Source organism: Lissotriton helveticus, chromosome 2_1 (assembly GCF_964261635.1).
Source record: "Lissotriton helveticus chromosome 2_1, aLisHel1.1, whole genome shotgun sequence".
Lineage (NCBI taxonomy): Eukaryota > Metazoa > Chordata > Amphibia > Caudata > Salamandridae > Lissotriton > Lissotriton helveticus.
In genome coordinates, this window is record NC_136059.1 from 507170193 (window position 1) to 507193777 (window position 23585).

At 42.4% G+C, this 23585-nt stretch overlaps 1 protein-coding gene across 2 annotated transcripts in view; it reads left to right on the forward strand.

Moving 5' to 3' along the window:
- Positions 1 to 20461, forward strand: part of SHISAL2B (shisa like 2B) — a 221288-nt gene extending 200827 nt beyond the window's left edge. Inside the window, exon 3 of one of the 2 annotated variants that reach the window (XM_078675145.1) lies at positions 18201 to 20461. In XM_078675145.1, the coding sequence (XP_078531271.1) occupies positions 18201 to 18292 (92 nt within the window). In that variant the 3' untranslated portion in view covers positions 18293 to 20461. Of the gene's footprint in view, positions 1 to 636; positions 834 to 18200 lie in introns of those variants that run through there. The other variant, XM_078675146.1, reaches the window with a different exon arrangement.
- The last annotated feature ends 3124 nt before the right edge of the window (positions 20462 to 23585 follow it).

Here is a 23585-nt window from a genome sequence, read left to right on the forward strand (position 1 = left end):
GATAGTAATCGATATTTTTGTAGTCTATATTATGTCTGGTCGATATTTTGTCTAGTCTATATTTTTACCTCGATATTATGTCCAGTCGATATTTTTGAGGTCGATATTATGTCTGTTCACCATCTCAATAATATATTGTCTGCTTAAGCAAGAGTACTTGTTTATGTTTGAGAATTGGCTCCATTAAAACAGCCAGTGCCAGTCCTTCACCCCTAAGAACTGTTCTTACTACAAATCCCCTTAGTAAGTAAATAGGGCTTATCCTTTGTCACAGAATTAGGCATTTGTCAATAATTAAATTTTTTGTGCATATTTGTGTTTCCTTTCACCACTTTATTACTGAATCACATTAGGTGAATTCTGTGATCTGTCAGAGATAAAGATGAGCACTCAGACATAATTGTATCATTATTTTTATGCATAAACAAGGAGAAGTATGCTAATATTAAAGGCTTTGTATGTACAAAGAGAAATGTGTGCAATATGGGACTGTACTTTTTTTGGAAAAGAAAAATGATTTTATAGGACGCACTGGCAGTTCTAATATATACGATATTGCTTTGTAATATTTGCCAAAAAGATTTTGGGGGAAACATTGTAATCGAGATTTTCAGTATGTATTTTTATTAATTGCAGATCGCTGTGTGGCTTTCCTGATGATGGCGTATTTTACGCCGAAACGCGCATCGAGAAAATCCAAAGAAATTGGCACTTTTTAAAATATATATTTTTTTGGTTTATATATATATATGGTATTTCTAATGTGTATGGATTAAGACATTGTATTACATTGTGCTATTTAAATTTTTTTTTTTTTAACAATTAACCATTAAAGACCGAAATTATTTTGTACACGTTTTCTCTCCTTTTATTTGTTTCTCCTTGTATTGCATCACTGATATTATATTGTCTATAAACGTTGCCTGAATTATTCAAATACACTTGCAGGTACATGCATCATTGTTGCCGTTTGCGATTCCTTAATTGCGAAAATTAAGGAATCGCAATTAAGGAATCGCAAACGGCAATGCATCAAAAAATAGCAATTTTTTTGCGATTCCTTAATTGCGATTCACAAATTGCGAATCGCAATTAAGGAATCCCTTCCCATTGATTCCTATGGGCCAAAAGGCCCATAGGAATGAATGGGAAGACAATCTCAATTAGCGATTCGCAATTAGCTAATCGCAAATTAAGATTGCGATTTCAAGGGTGCAGGGGTGTCCAAAGGACACCCTGTTGCACCCCTGAAATCAATCTATGCACATATGTTGTGCACACACATGCCCTAAGGACATGTGTGTGCACAACATGACAGTTTGAAAAATGCACAAAATTGCATTTTTCAGCTTTTTCGCAAATTACCATGAGGTCCAACCTCATGGTAATTTTTTCCTCCTAATTGCGAATTTGCAATTTGTTTTAGGTGTCATGCATTGCATTTAAGGAATCGCAAATTGCGATTCCTTAAATGCAATATCATTTTTAGAATTCGCTAAAAATAGAGATTTATTGAATTTTGGATTGATGCATCCCAAATAGTGATTTAGGAATCGCAAACGGCCGATTTTTGAGATTCGCACCGTTTGCGATTCCTAAATCGCTTGATGCATGTGGCTGTTGGAGTGTTATCTTCATACACATGCTCGTGGGGTATCCCAGTCAAGTAGGAGGCTTACCAATGCATTGTTATCGCAAGGTGAGACAGGAGGGTTAAAAAATCTACTAGCTGCTTTGTCTGATTTGGGGCATGTGTAAAGCCCTAGTGTGCAACAGTCCAGGTTAAATAAGCCCTGGTGGCCAGTGGAGGATGGACTGCAGCCTGATAATATACAAAAAGCTTTGGAGCAGAAGTCCAAAAATGTATTACATTTCAGGGGCAAGTTTAAGTTAGACCAGCATTTTAATGTCAGATTGTTGCAGGTATTCTGACGAAAAACAGAACTATGCACAGGATTATAGGACCTTGGTGTATAGGGGCTGAGTCATCCTACCGCCTGAGTACTCATGAGCCCAGGACCGACTAGCAATAGTGTCTCACTTGCTCTCCTACTCACTCACAGAGAAACAAATGATCAGACACCCCAGAACACAACACTCCCAGATCTCTCAGGAATCTCTGTAACAAGACACACCCTTTTGCTCGCACTCTTGTACTTGTCCACAATAAGATCTGACAGAGACACGAAACAGTTTAAAATATTTATTTTAAATAATGTGCCCTAACATGCAGTATACATGCCACAACAAGCAGGAAAATGCATAGTACAAATACAGTCAGCATAGCAGCTAGTCCATATATCTTGAACGGGGATGTCATTATGAAAGGACAATAGAGCCTTACCTCACTCCCCTTGCTAAGAAGCAGTATTATTATATGCTAGAAGATCTCTGGGCTTTTCAGCAGACCCCATGCCTTAGCCTATAGAGAGTAGATCTGCATCATAGGTGCTGTCTCGCATTTCTCCCTGAAAAGGTTCCTCTCCAAGTGGGTGCTACCTATTCATGTAATCCAATATAACTAAAGTACGTTGTCCAAACAACAGCTGCATCGGTATGTTTTGTCTAATGGCTAACGCCTGGTTCGACCTTGCTCACAATGTACAGTCAAAATCCCAGGAACATGCAGGGAGTGAACACAGCGATCAGTTCTCATGTGAAAACAGCCATAGAAGTTATTGCAAAATAAAGTTGAGTAGTAACATGCGCAAAGCAGCAGGTAAGCTGTAGCGTGCTCATGCTAACTTAGTGAAAACAGCAATGTCCCTATGGGCCACGTGACACCCTCCCCCTGGCCAGGTCATTAGCACTATGCTAAAACAAAATTCAGAGGTAAGCAGAGGAAAAGCAACTTGGTGGTATCCTGATTAGAATAGTCATGGACCAAAGACAAAAAAACAAAAAGATTTCTCTCCCAAATTAAAAAAACAACCAACTGGGTACCGAAAACGATATCCATTCACAGGGAATCTTCAGAGCCAAAAATGTTGCGGGAAAAGCGCAATGCCATAAACTCCAATATGTTGTCTGAACCTTCCATAGTAAAAAGGTATGTCATCCAATTAAGTAAGTCGAACCAGCATACTTGCTTCTCATATCCAGAGGCCATTAGGAGCATATCAGGGCAACCTGCATGAACTTCAATAAAACTGTGATCCAAGAGGCGCTGCGCACAAGCACAGGTACTCAAGTCTGCCGTTGTTCTCAATAGAGGATCGCACAGTAGGCACCTACCCATGGAACAGTCCTGGTCATGGGTCTTCAATAGACCCATTAACAGTTCATAATCCAGGGCAGCGTGTGTTGTATTGGAGACGCAAACATCCAGGGCACATTGAAAAGGGCACCGGAGGCAGTGGAACACAGGTTGCACACAGCTGAAGTAGGCATAATGGAAGGATAGCCAATAGTCGATGTTCCGAGCTCTCAAAGGCATTGCACCAAAAAGCTGGCACATCCGATCATGGTACAGCTGCAACTGGACCGGGTTTGGCAGCTCCACAGATCAAGCAGCCATTGCGAAGTAACAGTAACAGTATAAGTATGCCGCAAATCAGCAGGAGCACCAGGGGAAACCCTCCGAAAGGCGCTGGAAAAAGAATGGATAAAAGTTGGTACTACCCTATAAATAGTCTGAAAAGAGGTGACGAGGCCTGATCCCACAAGTTGTGGGCAAGGCCCTCTGTATCAGAGGCATTACTATATACGAGATGCCTGCCCGTAAGCCGCAGCAATTGTGATTATTAAGAAGCAGATAACTGCTGGTAGAAAGCAACGTTAGTGCAGGGATAATAGCTGGGACTGGGGTCCCGTTTAAAAAACAAGCCAGATTAGGGGCTGAAACGTTGCAAGCACCGTGAAGTTTTACTTGTTTGCAGACTAGGGAGTCTCCTACTTTAGAATCACAAATCTCCCCTGTAAGGAAAACCTCCTTATCTGCTCATTGACACCGAAATGTGAAAGGCAACAACCATAATTCATGGATATAGCTACTCCCAAGGGGCTCATATTTACCAACTGGATAGTGTTTCATGGAGGCCGTAAACTGGAAGATTAAGATAGGCAATGAAATAACCTCATGGATTAACCACACAGCGGAATCCGTTTCTGCCACAGAAAATGGTAACTGTTCTAGTTTTTAAATATGTAACATTGTGTATGTTGCGTCCTTCATTGACATCAATTTCTGCTTATCTGTCAAATTAAATGGCAAAAAACAGTGCAGAAGCATTCAAGTAATCCTATGGTACTTTCCCAATTTTGAGTGTTTGTAAGGTCCACCCAAATTGCAATAAAGAACATAACTGATTTTGACCATGGTACAATACAGACACTTCATTTTGAACAATGTCAATGAATAACGATACAATATTATCCAAAGTATATATATGCAAAGACAGAGTATTAATGCTGTTATCGACAACTGCAAGAACTTTTTCTAAATTATCTTGGTCAATTTGGCGCAGGTGCACCGCAGCGTCCATCTGTGATAGCTACCAAAATTAATTATATGCAGCATAAATAAAACGTTGTGTTCGAAGGGATTTTGGACTCAAAAGAAAATCAGCAAGATCAATGTCACCTGATAAAAGGGAAAGATGCTGTTTCACAGATGACAATGTCGAATGTACCAACCACTGTTGACATAATTTACCTACAGAATATGTGGTAACAGTATAGGAAAGTGGAAAACGAGAATCAGGTCTACTCTGTGTAAACCCTTTTGTGATATTCATAAAGCGTAATTGACATGCATTTGAGCTCGTTGGCCACAATAACCATCCCAAGGGGTCAATATTGCAAGAGTTGAGTGTGCCATTCTGAAACATGACAGTTAAGTCCTCAATTGAGTAGTTGGTATCTGTTTGCCATGTGTCATAAGCAGCCAATAACGGAATCAAAGGAGTATTTAGCTTTTTAGCTGTGGCTCAACCAAAACAAGCAGTCTGTTGTACCGTCTCATTTAAAAATATGAGCTGAAACGGTATCAGACACTCGCGATGCAATGATTCAGTGCCCTGCACTTGCCAAACTTTGGTACCCCAAATAGATTTTAAATCAACCGTGCCCTTCCAGGAATCTTGGGGCATATTATCAAGTCAGGCGATAAAATTATCGCCTCTTTAGCGGCAGAAAACTGCCGCTAAAATGGCGATAATGGGCTTGATAATATGCTCTATGGAATTCCAATTGAAGCCCATGTTAGATGTAAGGTCATCTAACATGGGCTTGAATTGGAATTCCATAGAGCATATTATCAAGCCCATTATCGCCGTTTTAGCGGCAGTTTTCTGCCGCTAAAGTGGCGATAATTTTATCGCCTTGCTTGATAATATGCCCCCATAACCTTTCACAGACAAATCAGTTATGAAGGACATGGAGTAGACCAATTTAGTATGGGTCAGCATGAACTTAGTTCGGGTGGGAATGTTCAGTTTATAAAAATAGGACAGAGGCTCAGAAAGATTGTAACCAGTAAAATGGTATACAACCTTTACAACAAAACTTTTACAACGAACTACCATTACAACGCAACTTTTACAACGCAAACTATTACAACACATTGCGCTGGGGGGCGCTCTGGGATAGGGAATAGGTTAATTTACTATCCAATAACCTTCCCTACTATCCACGGGAGTTGGAAGAGTAAATTAAACTATTAACTATCCAGCGCCCAAAAAGCATTATGCGTTGTAATGGTATGCGTTGTAAAACTTACGATGTAAAGGTAGGTGTTGTAAAGGTAGGCGTTGTAACGTCATACATCCCAGTAAAATACATACATTTACTCCGTTGGTTCTTTGATCTCCCCGATAACGGGGTTTGGCAATGTTCCTAATGTTCCTACTCGGTATAATTAAAATTTGGTCTCTGAGTATTGGTTTTGTGTGAAAAAATGATGGCCAAAATGTTGGTAACAGAATAAATCTGCATAATTCGCAGAATTCAAGTACAAATCCTCAGTGTCAAAAGCAGTATAATATTTCAAATCTGAAAACAAGGAATAAACAGCGTTAACATCCCAGTCTTCTGAGTGTATTCCAGGCAAAAGCAAATCTCCTAAAGAAACGCAGAGTATGTATGGAATGTTCAAAGTCTCGTTCGGGCTATGGATATCGAATCGTACTTTGTCCTAAACTAAGCCATCAACAATTTGGAAGGTTGAAATATTAACTAGGGCTTGATCTCTTTTCATTTTATGAGACAAAGTGTGAGGAGCCAGAACTCCGTCAACCAAATTCACAGCAGAGCGTTCAGGCAGGTAATGACCATTAATCAACAGGAAAAACACAGTCACGAACCCAATCCACATGAAAAGGAACACCATTGTCAGCACCATCCAGACATATGTCCAGGGCGGTATCAGTATGCTTTTGTTTAAGGGCTTAGGCCTGGCCAGAACAAAATAACAAGGTGCATTGTTGTTCGACCTTGCTCACAATGTTCAGTCAAAATCCCTGGAACATGCAGAGAGTGAACACAGTAATGAGTTCTCATGTGAAAATAGCCATAGAAGTTGTTGCAAAATAAAGTTGTGTAGTAACATGCGCAAAGCAGCAGGCAAGCTGCAGCGTGATCATGTTAACTGAGTGAAGACGACAATGCCCTATGGGCCACGAGACAAGATGAGGTGATTCCTCTGCCATTCTTGAAAAATATATATTTTTCAGTACCATTTTATTTGTACTTAACTTCTAAGGGAACTCATTTATAGGTGGGCCTCTTCAATCAGTCTTGGCAGCGTAGCCAAGGTCACATTGCATACTGGTTGGTGCTTCATATGTAAACAAGATTTGAAATGCAATAGGTCTCGCAATTGTTTCAGGTAGAGGTATTAGCATTGCAAATGGTAATGCATTTATGGAATTAGGTGATATAAGGTAAAAGCAAGCAGAATTATTGGGAAAAAAGAACAGCAAAATAAAGTGTATTTCTTTGTCAAACAGAAACGGGCAGTAAATATTGTAAAGTAATGTATATTTTTTAATGTTGATAAAGTCTTGTAAAAAAAAAAAGCTTTTTTAATTTATAAGGTGACTTTTTAAGCAATTTGTAGATGAACAGTATTTAAAAGACCTTTACTATTTTGCTGGTATAAGATATCTTTTTCTTTATATGGTTGTAATTGCGCGACTGTGGGAGCACACTTAAAAGTTTCCGTCTGTAGGAAATAAGAAAGCTGAATGTCCCTTTGGTGTGACCTCTGGCTTAACATAGTAGCTTTAAGCTAGTAAACAACTGCTAACTGTTATCAACAGTGCAAACTCTGCTGACATGACATAGGAAGAAGTGCTCCTTTGTTCAGTTCTTCTCTGCGCCAAGATGTCTGGCATGGTGCGAAATCTTCCAATTGTTTCGAACTGTTCTTTAATTGGAGTCTGTGGCAGCATAATAAAAACACATGGAGCCTGACTGTTGACTGGGTTTTTACTGCTTGTCTCTTAAAACCTTTCACATTTCACACAGAAAGCAGTGGGAAGTGGGGCCAACTGGAAAACATGAGATTTTTTTTTAAAAATAGGTAAATCCACCATATAGCCAAAATTCTACACTCTTGAAAACATTACATATATAGGAATAACTGCCATTTTATGCATTGCGCACTCCTCAAGCTTGTGGGGGGTTAAACATGCACTTTAACACTGTTACATGTTTTAATTTAGCCAGCATTGTCAGTCATGTTTTCAGAAAAGACACTGGGGAGCACAAAGTCTGCAGAGCAAAGAGGGGAGCATTGTCTCTGGGAACTCCAGCAGCGAGGAAAGCCTCAAAGAGCCCAAGAGCACAAGCTACTCTAGCCAGGGAAGAGCCCCGGTGTAGCGTCTGGGGCCTTTGAACAACAAACACCCGAGCACCAGGGCCTCACACCAGGGAGCACAGACCTATTGTGGCACTCTGGCCAGGGTGAGCATTGGGGCAGCTCACTGAAGAGCCCCAGAACAGCATATCTGGGGGCCTCAAGGCACCGCTGTGTCATGAGCCTCTCAGAGCAGCACTGCGGGAGCACAGAGCTTCAAGCATCATGCAGGGGGCTTGCAGAAATATTGTTGCACCTCGGTCAGCGCACAGCCTTAGTGCAAGTCACCGGAGCGCCGGGACAGCATCCCCGGAGCATAGTCACCTAAAAGAGCATGCTGGGGTCAAACAGCCATAGAGTAGCACACTGCGGGGTAGAGGTCCGAGCAAGAACGCAGAAGAGGAGCGAACTTTGGAGCAGATAGAACATGTTCCCAGAACGCCAAGAATCGAAGGCAGTGGGCAGTTCACCAGGAAACACTTAAACTGTGCATAGCTTACTGGGAAGCACGGACACCCGGCGTAGCACACAGAGGCACAGGGGAGCACACAGCCTCCAGATAGCGCACTGAAGAACACGCATCCACCACGTAGCACAATTGGGTGCACAGTGTCACCGAGCAGCGCCACAGGGAGCACCGGGTCTCTACCCAGGCCCCAGGCAACAACAAATTAGTCCCTACATTAAAAGATACTTCACTGCAACATAAATTAACTGTAGTTGGTCGGATTTACTCCCTCCAGAAACAGAAGAAAACGGAAGTGACGTATCGGACCACTAGCCAACAATTAGCGAGCCAGATTTCACCAATGGCAAGCGTCAAAACAAAGAGAAACACAATGGGTGGAGTTTCACTAGTAATATTGATTACTTGATGTCTCGGAGAGGCAGCGCATGCGCTGCCTATGCAAGACCTAAAAAGAAAAGTAAAACAATTTCCTTAGGCGCCTGGCACTAGTACTGCAGAATGCCAGGGTTGGTAAATGCAAAGGCTGTCTCTTTCATTCATCACCCTTCTTTCCCTGTTTCTTTATCTCACTTTTGCTGGTGCGTTTTCATTTCTGTTTTCTTCCTTTGTCACTGTTTCCCTAAGTTTCACTTACTGCTCTTTCTCTTTTCTGCCTTTCTCTCTCTTGCTCTGGCTCAAAGTGTGATGCTAAAAAATAAGTCCTGAATTCCAAAAACAAACGCTGGTGCACCCAGCCTGCAACCACCGGCTCAAATGAAGCACAATTGCTGTTTCACCTTAGGATCTCAGCATGCAAAGTTGTGACAAATTTAGGAGTGGCTGACACATAACACGGGTCACTTCACAACTATAATTACTTTATACCACAACAAACATCATGAAGGGTAAGAATTCACTCTGGTGGTTGAGACACCGCAGACTCGTCTAGGAAATTACAAAAACAGTACGTAATAATGGGCCTGATTCACAAGTGTAAACTGTTTTCTTTTTTTTTGTATCTTTTGTGTAAGTTTACACTTGCTGTAGTAACTACTATGTTTTGGTATTCACAAACAATGAGTGTAATAGAATTACACTTGAAGTTTGTGAATGCTATATGTAGCAAAGTTACTACAGCAAGTGTAAACTTACACAAAAGTGTAAGTTTACCTTTGCGAATCCAGCTCACGGGGTCTGATAGTAGCGTGTACGTGCCTCCTCCACAACTGTTTAGAGTAGTGGGATGGCTCGGCGTACGCAAGGCTAGCATAGGGGTTTGAAGAAGAGGCACGTTTCTCTGGGTGTGGTTCTCTTCCGGATTGGCGAACGTGTCTGCCAGGTCTGCGCAGCTTACACCGCCACGAGGCTGACGCTGTGAGCAAAGGTGGCTGCGTGAATGATGCTTTCAGCGTGCTGGTATCTGCAAAGCGTAATGGCCGCTGCAACGCATATATGCTCCACAGTTCACCTTTCGACACCGCCGTATGTGAAAGAGGGCCCAACACGTGCCGGCGGAAGTTCCTGGCCCAAGGTCTCCGAGCTCGGAAGACTCCTGAGATTAACGCTGGGTACCGCGACACAGGCACACAGCGCCCAGCCTGAGGCCCAACACCGTGGAGTGCTCTGTATACTACTAACACAGTAGTCTGACAGGTACCAACAGTGGAACAGTGTTGTTGATATCATAGTGGGCGATGCTAGAACAGTATCTGAGAGTGGAGATGAAGGTACTCCCTTCGACTAGGTGTAAGAAAGTCTAGGTCGCAACAGTGGAACGGTGTGTTGGTCCCACAATAGACGATATTAGAACAGTATCTGAGAGTGGAGATGGAGGTACTCCCTTCAACCAGCGGCAACCAACTCTAGGTCCCAACAGTGGAATGGTGTCTTGATCCCACAATGGACAATGTTAGAACTGTATCTGAGAGTGAAGATGGAGGTACTCCATTCGATCAGCAGCAACCAACTCTAGGTCCCAACTGTGGAACGGTGTCTTGATCCCACAATGGACGATGTCTGATATTACCTGCTGCTTGCTTTTGTCAGAGGTTCGTGTGTTGAGGTGCATCTCAGTCCGTGCTTCCATAGCTAACTGCTGCACATGAATATTGGTCTTAGTTGACAGTAGTTGGTGGCGTATACTGTGGTACAGCTGGTGCGAACAGTGAGATGGGGTCTTGATTGTATGATTGAGGATGTCATAAGTTAAAGTCTGTGATGATTTCTGTGTACCCTCTCTGATCAGGTGCAACCAACTCTGTGCTTTCAAATCGAACGGTATGTGGCTGTGAGGTGTTAATGACCACTGCATCTGGTCTAGACTGCGGTTCGCAGGGTTCACAATTTAGACTGATTGGTGACGTAGTTAAGTAATTAGAATGTATATTGAAACATACACAGTATTGTTTTATTAGAACATTGGAATGTTGGGAGCTCCATTGAAAACAATGGAGTAGCTTCGTTCTTATAATGGCTTGTATAAGCCTGGAGCTCCAACATTGCGAAGTTTTTTTGTTCACAGCTCTGGCTGTGAAGAAATGCTTTAGAGAGCCTGAAGGGATTCCAATCCCCTTGCGCTCTCTTAAGGCTTTGCTTTATTTGTTAGAACATTCTACCCTCTAGTGGCAGAATGTTCAAATAGCCTTATAGCCCTTTGTAGCTGGGCTATAGTGGCTATTAAAGTCCCTCTCCCTTGTTAAAGGCCATCACCTTCGGCTTGGGCCTTTAATGCTGGAGAGGGCCCTTAATAGCCGGTATAGCCTGCTACGGCGGGCTATAAGGCTACAGTATACTTGCTTGAAGAAGTTTTTTTAGATGAGTTATAGGTTTATTAAAATGACCAAATTCATCTTGTAACTTGAAAGGAACAGTGAATAGTGTAGACTGCAGACAGATGAAATCCCAATTCGAATTGTTTTGATGTGTTTATTGTAGACTTTTATGTAATTTATGTTGTTTATTTTGTAAAGAGGAAGTGAGAAAAAGTATTGATGGTTTTGTGTGTGAGTACTGCCTTCAATTAACCATGCAGACAGTAGTGATCACAATTCAGATTGAGTCGCGATTGTAGATGATGCAGTCCTGTAAGAGAAGAGATTGCTGTAGTGTGCTCTTCTGCACCAGTTATACGCATCATTACTGGCTCCGCACACGTTTTCTTTGCTTTGCGTATTGCAAACTGTAGATCTCAAGTCAATGCCACGTGACTGTGGGCCCTTGCTGAACGCTCTCTCTGGCCTGTACTGCAGACTTCAGTATTCACATTTGACATTGAGATGGTATTGTAGATGATGCAGTCCTGTAGGAAAAGACATTAGTCCAGTGCTCTCTGTCTGCACCACTCATACGCATCATTGCAGGCTTTGCATACGTTTTTCTTGCTTCGCGTATTGCAAACTGTAGAGCTCAAGTCAATGCCATGTGGCTGTGGGCCCTTGCTGACTGCTCTCTGTGGCCTGCACTGCAGACAGCAGTGTTCACAATTGAGATTGAATTGTTATTGTAATGTAATGTAATGTTAACCAAATTTATAAAGCGCAAACTTATGCCTATGGGTGTCTTGTAGATGAGGTAGTCCGGTAGGAAAAGACATTGCTCCAGTGCGTACTGTCTGCTCCACTCATATGCATCATTGCAGGCTCTGCACACGTTTTATTTGCTTTGCTTATTAGAAACTATAGAGCTCAAATGAATGCCATGTGGCTGTGGGGCCTTGCTGACTGCTCTCTCAGGCCTAAACTGCAGATAGCAGCGTTCACAATTGAGATCGAGTTGATATTGTAGATGAGGTAGTCCTGTAGGAAAAGACATTGCTCTCGTGCATACTGTCTGCACCATTCATATGCATCATTGCAGGCTCTGCACACTTTTTTTTTGCTTCGCGTATTGCAAACTGTAGAGCTCCAGTGAATGCCACGTGGCTGTGGGCCCTTGCTGAACGCTCTTTCTGGCCTATACTGCAGACTTCAATGTTCACATTTGACATTGAGTCAGTATTGTAGATGATGCTGTCCTGTAGGAAAAGACATTGCTCCAGTGCGCTCTGTGTGCATCAGTCATACGCATCATTGCAGGCTCTACACACGTTTTTTTGCTTCACGTACTGCAAACTGTAGAGCTCAAGTCAATGCCACGTGGCTGTGGGCCCTTGCTGATCGCTCACTCTGGCCTACACTGCAGACAGCGGTGTTTACAATTGAGATTGAGTGCATATTGTAGATGAGGTAGTCCCGTAGGAAAAGACATTGCTCTAGTGCGTACTGTCTGCACCATGCAAATGTATCATTGCAGGCTCAGCACAGGCTTTTTGGTTGCTTCGCTTATGACAAACTGGGCAGCTCAAGGCACCTCATGTAGGTGTGGGTCATTCCTGACCGCTCTCTGAGGCCAACACTGCAGACAGCAGTGTTCATAATTCAGATCGAGTTGCTATTGCAGATGATGCAGTGTTGATGGCAACAGATATTGCTCCTAGTACGGCCTGTCTACAGCACACATTATTGCTGGATGTGCACATGCTGAATGCTTTTGATGTGGCTATGTGAGTGCCCTAGCACTGATGGAGCGTTTATGATATAATCTTTTTGTGTATTATTTCAGATCTATTGATTGTGTGTCAGTATACCACAAGTTGTGGTTCTTTTACAATATAATTATTTCTGTATTATTTCACATCTACTGTCCCTACCTTACTGCAGCACAAATTATTGATTCTTTTAATATTGAATCTCTGTGTGTGATGCAATGATTACTGTTGTAGTTGATGCTAGCAGCAACCATTCCCTGAGGGCTGGTTTACACTCCCTCCACACGCATCCAGCACAGACGTCACTGGATATGTAACCCTGGTAATAAAAAGCAGTCGAGCGCACGTGCCGTACCCAATTCCACTATCTATCTGTGTCTGTGTGTTCATTATCTATGTATGATACTGTCTCTGGGCCGTACTATATTACGTTGTGCTGTGGACAGCGTATGCAACCATGTTACATCTGGTATTGGAGAAAATTTCGGTAATGTAACTTTTAGGTGTATGGCTATCACAGGTGGAAGGCTACTTTACAGAGCATGAATATTGATGAAATGATGGTTGCTTGTTGTGTGTAGTGTAAGATATGTGTATAGTGCAAAATTTTTTAGAACAAAGCTCTCTAAGCAGAAGAGGTGTGTTTCATGAAATTCAGTACAGATATTGACTACAATGGGTGGCGTTTTTGAACTGTTACAATGGGAAATGTTATGAACTAATGAAATATTTTTTTTTATGGTCACATGGCAATCGGGCAGCCAGTGCGCAATGTGATTGCTCTCGATGTGATTTTGAGAAAATATATTTACTATAATATAAGTTTATTACAGTTAGAAATATATAACTGTTTAAAATAATTTTAATTATCACTTGCTCTCATATACACTTTAAAGTTATTTAGATATAGTTTTGCATTAAAAAAATGAGGGAATGGCATATGCGGCGCGATATCGTACGTCTATGATGTACACAGGGTGTGGCAGCGTGCATTCATCGGAATGCGCAGCGGGTGCCACCCCATACATACATTACGTAACGTGCCACTTGGAAGTGCGTACCGGTCGCATCCCACAGTAGCAGCTGGTGCGACCTCATATGTACATGTTGTTACGTGGGACATCGTGTTACAAACCCGTTGGATACGAAATGCGCATCATTTAAATGTGGAGGATAGGATTCGCGTGCTGATCGAGGTTGGTAGACTACTGGTACGGGACTGTAGTTTTCTCCCCCCCAAAAAAAGTTTGATATGCATATTTTTGGGGGAAGATATAAAACATTACATAATTTTTAGAGTTGAAAAAAGGATAATAGAGTTGCAAAATATTTAAAACACAATTAGAAAAAATATAGGTTTTATTAATATTAAAATATGAAATTAACATTTAAAAAACCTTTGAAATTCACTGAAAAAACATAGGTTATACAGACGTTATAGTTAGGAATTAGCATTTAAAAAACCTTAGAAATTCACTGAAAAAACCATAGGTTTCAGGGACGTTATAGTTAGTTTGACATTTGACTCATATAAAACCAGAGAAATTCGCCAGTTATAGTTAGTTGAGCTAACTATAACTTGCACGCCCACAATGCACTGCTGATGAGGTCACATATTGCATCACTCACGACATGGTCAGTGACATCACTGATGACATCTCAAATGACATCACTGATGACATCATCCACGTGATAACCTGATGCACATACTGATGCTCTAATATAAACTTTGATACACCCACTCTAAAATACAGACTACTATTTTTGAAACCATACACACAACAATGCCAGATACTACATACCACCTACTATTTCCTAGGTCTATACACACATCCATTGACTTATACAAACAGTTACTCATCAATACAGTACTATAATATGTACTCATACACCTATACATACAACCACACTCTACCACTCATCCATAGAGTTACTCACATACCTAGTCAGTCATGCAAAGAATGAATTACATACTCATTTACTCATGTATACAGTTATACACACCAACTGAGTTATTTATACACACACCACATCACTTATTCATGTAGAAACTACATACTTACTGTCTTATACAATCACTGATACAAGCAGACACTCATTTATACATCCACTCTTCAAATAACTTACTCTCACGTATAGTCATTTATATACTCCAACACTCACATATACAGCCTTAAAACATATGTAGTTACTCACCCATATACCACTGAGACATTCATTCACTCACCAACACACCCATACACACACTCGCACATCCACACAGCCCTTCACAGATGCACTCTTGAACCCATACACCCAGTGAATCACTCACACATCTATGCACAAAGTCCCACCCCCCACCCATCCACACAGACACTCAGGCACCATACTCAGACAATAAATCAATGTACCAACTCACCATCCCATGCAGCCGCTTACACACCAACTGAGAGACTAATACAGACTTTCACACAGTTTAGTCACTAACCCATGCATTCAGTAAGACACGTTCAATCACTCACTTATACAGTCAGTCACGAACCTACTAAATAATCCCTTCAGGCACTTGTAAATCCACTCATTCTTCAATACACCTTGGCATAGATATATATGCAAAATATTTAAAATGTACAGAAACACACATTCACTGGATGATGTCATCAGTGATGTCATCAGTGATGTCACTGACCAAGTCATGAGTGATGTAATATGTGACGTCATCAGCAGTGCAGTGCGGGCACGCGAGTTATAGTTAGCACAACTAACTATAACTGGTGAATTTCCCTGGTTTTAAATGAGTCAAATGTACAACTAACTATAACGTCCCTGAAATTTTGGTGTTTCCCACTCGACGTGCCCGCGGTGTGCCATGGACGGCGCTGATTTTATGCACATGTTCTGGTCATTTACTGGGTTGGAATCCTACTGGTAGGAGGTGGTGACGTGCCTGAATCAAGCGACAGGGCGGACATTAGAGGTGGAGATGGCAACTTGCTTGTTGCTCTGGTTCCCGCACACTCCTGCTACTAAGGTCACTAGTAAGTTCTATGACCTGGGGCTGATCATGGCAAAAAGGGAACTTACTATGGATTGGAAATCCAAGACGGGGCCTTGCTATCGGAGGTGGCGGACACGTTTTTTGGCCTGGGCGAGCAGCGAAGGGACGCTCCGACTGCAATTCGCTAGGCGCTCCGCTAATGAAAAGGCGCTGGCAACAGCTAGGGCATGGGAAGCTCTGGTGGTCGAGCTCCACGCTCCCTCTGCGGAGTCTGAGGATGAGGAAGGGGGAGAGCTCACAGGGCCTAGTCAGGGGGACCAAGCGCCAGCACCAGACAGATAGAGAATGTATGTTGCGAGGCAGTGACGTACGAATGAGTGGATAGAGCATTCTGTTGTGAACCAGGGTTGGTGCTGTTTGTGGATTGAGCTGTGAACATGTGGACCCATCTGTCTTCACGGAGACACTCCGATTTGTTTCTTCGCCTGCATCTTCTTTGTGTAGCAGGTTGTGCGACTGGATGGTCGGCGGCCCTTATTGTGATTGATTGCAGTGGGACACGCTGGCAGGGGGTGGAGGGTAAGGGAAGGGAATGTTGGGCTGAAGGGAGGGAGGGCCATTGATTTGATACTAGTTTATTGTCCTATGGCAGCATGAGCCATCTGCGACATGGCGGCTTTGGGATGACTACCTCAATTGGATTAACTGCGAAGAAAAATAATAAAAACGTTTTTTTTAAAAAACAAAAAACTATAACGTCCCTGAAACCTATGTTATGAAAATATATATATATATATATATGTATATATATATATATAAAGAAAATCCTAGTCCACCATAAATCAGGTGAGAGAAGCAAGGTACAACCACCAGACGATTCAATATTCAATATTCAATATTAATTTCAATAAAGTGCTCGCCCTGCGCTGAAGGCGCTACACTGGCTCCCTGTGAGGGAGAGGGTGAGCTTTAAGGCACTTTGTTTGGCCCACAAAAGTTTGCAGGGGAAAGGCCCTCCGATCCTTCGGGATATGGTTCAACCTTACAAGGCCTTCCGTTCCCTCCGTTCTGATCATCAACACCTATTGCAGGTTTTGAGGGTAAGGAAGGCAAGAACTGGTGGTAGAAGGTTCTCCATAAATGTGGCCACCCTGTGGAACTCTCTCCCTTTTTACTTGCGTTCGGAACCGAGTTTTTTACGTTTCCGTAAACTTTTAAAAACCTATCTCTTTCCTGCCTAATTTTCTGTGCCTAGTAGGGTGGCGTTACCTCTCTGGATAAGCGCGGGGATGCCCAAGGGTAACCAGGCGCTATATAAAACTCAGTAATAATAATAATAATAATAATAATAATAATAATTAATGAGATCACAGCAGATGATGTAGTTCAGGCTAGTGCATATATATACATATATATATATATACATACAGATTTATCAGACAGAATTCCGCACGAAATTTTAGCAGATGGTGAATGGCATCAAGGTAACCAGTGCAGGGGCGTGTGAAGCAGTCTGCAAGGGTGGCTGAGGGAAGGGAAGGATGTTCCTTGGTAGGGAGGAGCTTTACGTGCCTGCCCATGCCTTGGTAGAGGATCGGGGCAGGCCCAGGCTGCACTGAAGACGTTTCTCAAAGCTATTTTATTGGCTGGATTATCCGGCCAGTAAAACTGGGTCCAGTGTTCCCACACCTGGCAAATCTAGTTGCAGGAACAACACCAAATTATTACTGTGTGAAGAGGAATTCCACAAAATAATAGGCACTTTACACTCTAAAAAGGGACAACGAAATATCAGTCTATTTGTGGCAGATGTCCTGCAGCTGGCACACTCTAAATAATTCCTTTGGAGCCTTAAGAGAGTGACAACCAGACTTTAAGGTGTTCACAATAACATGGCTCTCTAAAAACATTGTTATATGTTTAGTAACACATATTTATCCATGATCTTAGCAACAGGCGGGAGTAGCGTGCTTTGACTATAAATAGAGAGTGACTTAGAATCCATTATTTTTCAGTAAAGAACTAAAAACTGGTACTTGAGGAGCATTGGGTCTATGCGGAGTCAGGCTGTAGAGAACAGCTAAATTAGCCTAGTCTTCAAGACCATTTTGTGCTCTCATGTCTCCTCTCCTCTGGGCCATGCAGACGGTTCCCTTCACCAGCCAAATGTATTTCTTCTATGTCATTCAGTTGAAAAGAAGTACATTGTTCTTCTTACTGGTTATTGCTTGTTGGCAAGCTGTTTATCCCAATAAAGAAAATGCATTACTAAGATGGAGAATGAAATTTCCTTGAACGTAATGTAAAAACAGAGGATAAAGCAGATTACATTTCTATATCCATAAAGCAGATAGTGTAAGCCTGTTTAGAGAATTATACATGGACGGTGAACGGTTTTCTTTTCTTTAATGATGTATTGAATGACCACTTTGTTTTGTATTATCATTACTAGATGCAGAGATCCAGAGGGAGAGATCTTCGATTCCAAAACATGTGGAGAACAGTGAACACAATCAAGGTCAAGGGATTATTGAATGCAGCTGAAATATTAGGTCCTAGTTTGCGTGCCTGGAGATTGTATGAGCAGACTATTTCTTTATGGGTCTGAAGAGGACATTTCATTACTGCTTTAATCTGAGAAGATGATGACGTACTGTGGTTACATTATTCAGTTGACAAAGAAAGAGCATATTCAGATTTCACTACATCTTTCTGTAGGGCACATTTTATAATGCCTACAGGCAGTGTTGTGAAATTGGATTTGATCTTGTTGCTTGGGTGTATTTCTTTGTGCCACGGTTCTGTTAGTCAATGGCTGTCCCTCAGTATAGTACGTGGCATCACCGTGAAGTGAAAATTGTCTTCACAAACTATGTCCTGCTGCAATGTGAAGAAACAGAAAACATCAAAATGAGGACATGGAAATTCGCTTCTGGATTTTTCTAGTGGTCAGGAAAGCTCTCTAATTTGTCTTATTGTCTGAATAATGGACATGTTCACTGTTAACAAACGGAGTACTTCGAGACCTAAAAATAAATTACGCTCTTTTTACACCTGGGGATCAGTGAAGACACGGGTAATGCGCAGTGCCGCTGGGACATCAACATTTGGCATCTGAGAATGGAAATCTCCAAATAAATCCAGAGTAAAGTTTGGATTGACACCTTCTGCAAAATGCATATCCTTGTAATCGGCTGAAAACCATAAGATGTTGTTGTGGTAGAATTTTGGAATATGAGCAACGGAGTCCCCTACACAATGGAGTATTACAGTGGGTAGTGCAGATGAATTGGGAGAGTGAAGAGGGAGTGTAAGGATACATCATCACGGTTAATGGTTTACAGTGGCGAGAGAGGGTCAGTCAGCAAACAGAATGCCATAGCTGTGAGCAGGTGAAAGGGTGAGGCGGGAAAAGGTGCGATTGGGAACTCTTTAGGGGTAGTTCAACATTTGCGTAGTTACCAAGAGAACTGTTGTTGCTTAAAGAGACTGTTTTTCAGCTTTTCGAGCAGGTGGAAAAGGGATGGAGTTTGGCGGATCGGGACAGACACACCATTCCATATCTTAAGACTATAGAGGCAGAATGCCTGGCATCTTGTCTTCTCCTTCCTAAATTTCCTGATTTGAAGCATGGTGATGTTGATGCTACATTATGTGCTCCACCCAAATTCTCAATATTGATCGCAAAGTGGGTTTTCAGAGTTGAGTGCCTTGTTGAGATGTTGGATCTGATCTTAAATGTGATGCGTATGTTCAGTGCGAAGCAAGGACATTCTGTGAGGGTGTTATCCTTCCATACTTGTGAAGACCATTGATTAGGAGTTCAGTGCTGTCAAGTGGAATCTGTAAATCTTAATGTTTCTAAAAAAGCACACTTCACCGGGGTCGTGGTTGTCTTCTCTGATTCAGCAAATAAGTTTTATGTTTTAACAATAGAATGGGCTCTCACTGGACAGCTGCTACAGTAACAAAAAGGACCAGATGTAATTGTTGTTATCCATGTCTCACCATAGACACATCCAGAACAGCTAGCTGAAAAAATGCATCATTATATAACAAATTAGGCACCGGTGCAAAGACTTTGATTGAACAGCACAATCCTAACATTAGCAGATGTGAGTTATTGATGTTATGTTAACCGACAGTCAGTAAATGTGGGGGACCAAAAACATCTTCTTGGTGTTCCGTATAGGTTTGGGAAATCTCAATGGCAGTTCTTGTATTTCCTGGAAATAGCATGTTTTGATATAGAGTCTCTACACAGAGATGGAGATGGGGAGCATAACACAAGTCATCATCCTTGTGCGACATGAAATATAGAAACATGAGAAGAAAGAGATGAGGCAAGAAGTTGAAGCTGAGGCGAACAGGCCTGTGACATGCTTTCCTTAAATGACTGAGAGGGCTTGTCTTGAGCAGGAAAGGAAAAGTGAGCTGGAGAAAGAGAGGGGTTGTCTGTTGCCAAAAGTTGATATTCTTATTACAATGTCAGAGGATTGATAGTACTGTGAACATATAGCTAAGTGTTCTCTGTTAAACTACTCATACATATGGCAGTATGGTATAACAATATTGAGGTATTAATATTAAGCTGCAATAAAATCAACTGCAGAATATTGACTGCCACTAGATCCTGAAGATAACTATGTATATGTAAGTGTACATTAATTGTCTAACCTAATGAACAGTTCTTTAAATCCCCTAGGCTTCCGATCCTAAGTGTCCTCTTTTTTTTGTGCTGCGTTAGCACCTAACGTTCCAATGTGTTTAGCCATACTGACTTCAATGTGTTCCTAAGTTTCTGTTTCCGAAGGAACATAAGCATTGTTAGCCCTAGTAATTATAAACAATGCATTTTATATTCCTTCTTCCTTGAGAAAGTGGAAGTGTGTTTACAGACCTTGCGATTACGCTTTGTTCCAGCTTGTTTTGCCCATGCTCACTGCACTCCGTCTTGAGTGCATTCTGAAGTGCAGGGGCCTCATTTATGAGAAATGACGCATCACTGCGTGAAAGCAGCGATGCGTCACTTCTCAGTGCGCACTCCTTGCGACATTCCTGATGCGTCATATTTAATGTATGACGCATCATGTCGCAAGGAGTCACAGATACGTCAGTTTTTCTGAAGTATCTGTAAGTGCAAAAGTCACGCATTGCTAGAGTGTGTCACAAAAGTGACGCAACTCCAGCAATGCGTCCTTTCACATGGGGTAAGCCCCATGTGAAAGGGCTTGCGTCAGTCTTACGCCTGCTGTGAGGCAGGCGCAAGATTTTGACGCAACAGCGTCCTAAAAGTGACGCAGTGAAATCTCATAGATTTCACTGCGTCACTATTACGAGGCTTTTTGCGGGGGAACGCCCCCTCTGCATACATTATACCTGACGCAGGTATAATGTAGCGCAGGGGTTTACAAAGTGACGCATCTGCTTAGATGCGTCACTTTGTAAATAGTGCGCAACAGGAGGCATGTTTTACGCCGCCGATGCGTCACAAAAAGTGACGCATCGGAAGCGCATAACTGACATAAATGAGGCCCCAGAAGTGGAAACCTTGTGGTAACGTTCTTAACATCTGCCCTGCGTTTTGACGGCGACTCGCTTAACTGCGAGTACTCCTGATTTATTCTTTGCATAATGGATTCACGTTTTGGCCTTAAATGGGGCCTGTGTGGGACCTTTACTCTCAGTTCCTGACAATTTAGAGAGCATTTGGTTCCTCTTTCTGACAGTCCCTACCATGTGAGGTAAGATAATTTACCCTTATTGCCTCCCCTCCTCGAGATAATTCCTTTAGTATTTTTTGTTGTACTTCTCTAACCAGGTATCTGAATTTTCTCATTACCAGAGGTTTTACATGACTACTGCCCATGTGAGTATTTCGCTTCCTCTTTCTTGGGCTCCTGGTTTGAGCTAATTAATATTTATTTATGTATGTTTCCCCTTTATTACATTTTCTGCATATTGATTCATTTTTTCAGATTGAATTAGCCTGTGGTTCCAACTATTCGTTTCCTCCAACCCATGCCCTGGACCCTGGCCCTTATAAGACCACGGCCACCCGCCACCTCACATTTTTTCAATTTTATTTCTGTTTAATTCATTATTAACCTCCTTTTTAGACCAAGTACTTGACTAACATAGGGGCATGGCTTGGCGCCGTTGGAGCAGAACTGAGGTGTTCCAGGCCCGACTCCACCATCTGGAGGCATCTGACCTCCATCCACCTCATCTGGCCCACAGAGACAGCAGCAGCGAACCCCGGCATGACTGGGGATCAGCCGCCATTACAAGGAACACAACTGCTGCAGTAATACTAACACTTGGGCCAAAGGGGGGGGCGCAGCAAAGACCACAAAAACGCACTATATGTGTGAAAAAAACTGCTTTATTGAAGACAGGTGCACCTCACAAACATTTCCCTTGGCCTTTGCCATACGAAACGAAACCTCACTATACATTTGTTGACCTACCTTGCCTCCTGCCCCCACCCCTAAGGTTTCCCCTTTTTCGTTTCCTTGGAACTATTTATAAACCCCCCACAGTCATTAACTGTTGAACTTTAACCCTGTAATCTCTCACCTACTTCCAAAAACATCTACCTAAATAAGCATTACCTATGTTAACTTCCCATTTTTGCCTGCTCCCGGAGTAACTTGTTCCCAACCATAAACTTAACCTGTAAACATATCATAACTAGTTAGCAAACACCGCTCAGAAATGTTCCTGCCTGATCCCCCAACTTAGGACTCCTTAGGATACCTATTTATGTCCAATGACCTATTTAGGACCTCCTTAATCTGTATGAGGGATAGCTCCATCCTGAAGCGAGACAAATGAGCCCCATTATTCCTGAAAAAATAAACCGCCACGTACCTTAATTCAGGTTGATCCACTCTCCCAATACCTTCTTTATCACAACATAATCTCATATTCCTATTGATTTTCCTCCTGGCTTTATCTATTGACACCCCACCCCCCACCCCCACTGTTTCCTAGGAATGAACTCTGACCAGATGATATAACACCCAGACCACTGCTGTTTAATCTCCAAAAGGTCCCTTTTCATTTGTTTCAACAGAGCCAAACTCTTACAAACAACTAGGTCATTTTCCCCCAGGTGTACGATCAAAACATCTGGACAAATGTTACCCCTGATTAACTTGCTTCAACCCAGAATCAATTCATGCCATTGCATGCCACTCTTCCCCTGCCAAGAAACATTAAACAACGATGTGTCCAATCCAAGGCTCAAAACTTTCCCTTTGTCCAATTCCTGGTGCTCAGCCCATTTAACAAAAGAATGCCCAACTATCCATATGGACAGCTCCGCCGTTGCTGGCCCTGCCACAGCAACTGAATAGACACGTGTGTAAGTACATGGAAAACTATGCCTCCCCAACCCTGACTCCCCCAACTTAATGTTTTTTCTAAAACAATCAGATGTCCATCTCTCCAAGCCCATTATCCTGTCCTTCTCCCAGCCCTGTTTTGCTGTGTCCGTTGTTACACCAATCCAAAATGAGTGCGTACCATATTCGCCCGGGGCTTCCCCTAAAAACCACAAAGCTCTCCGCATCACCCACAGTAGCTGTGCTGCTGACATCATGTGCCCTGAGACCCTGCAAAAAATCTCCCCACTGCCTAGAGCAGACTACCCTCTCAATGTATATCCCCATTGCACCGGGCATGCCTCCCGTCACCTGTAGCTTCCATCACTACCCACTTCCCCACTCCCCTTTGGTCTATTTTCGATTGTTTAATCTTCACCGCAACCTCTCCTTTCCACAGGTCCACTTCTCCCCATTGTAGACCCGGCACACCCTTCCTACCCAGAAGT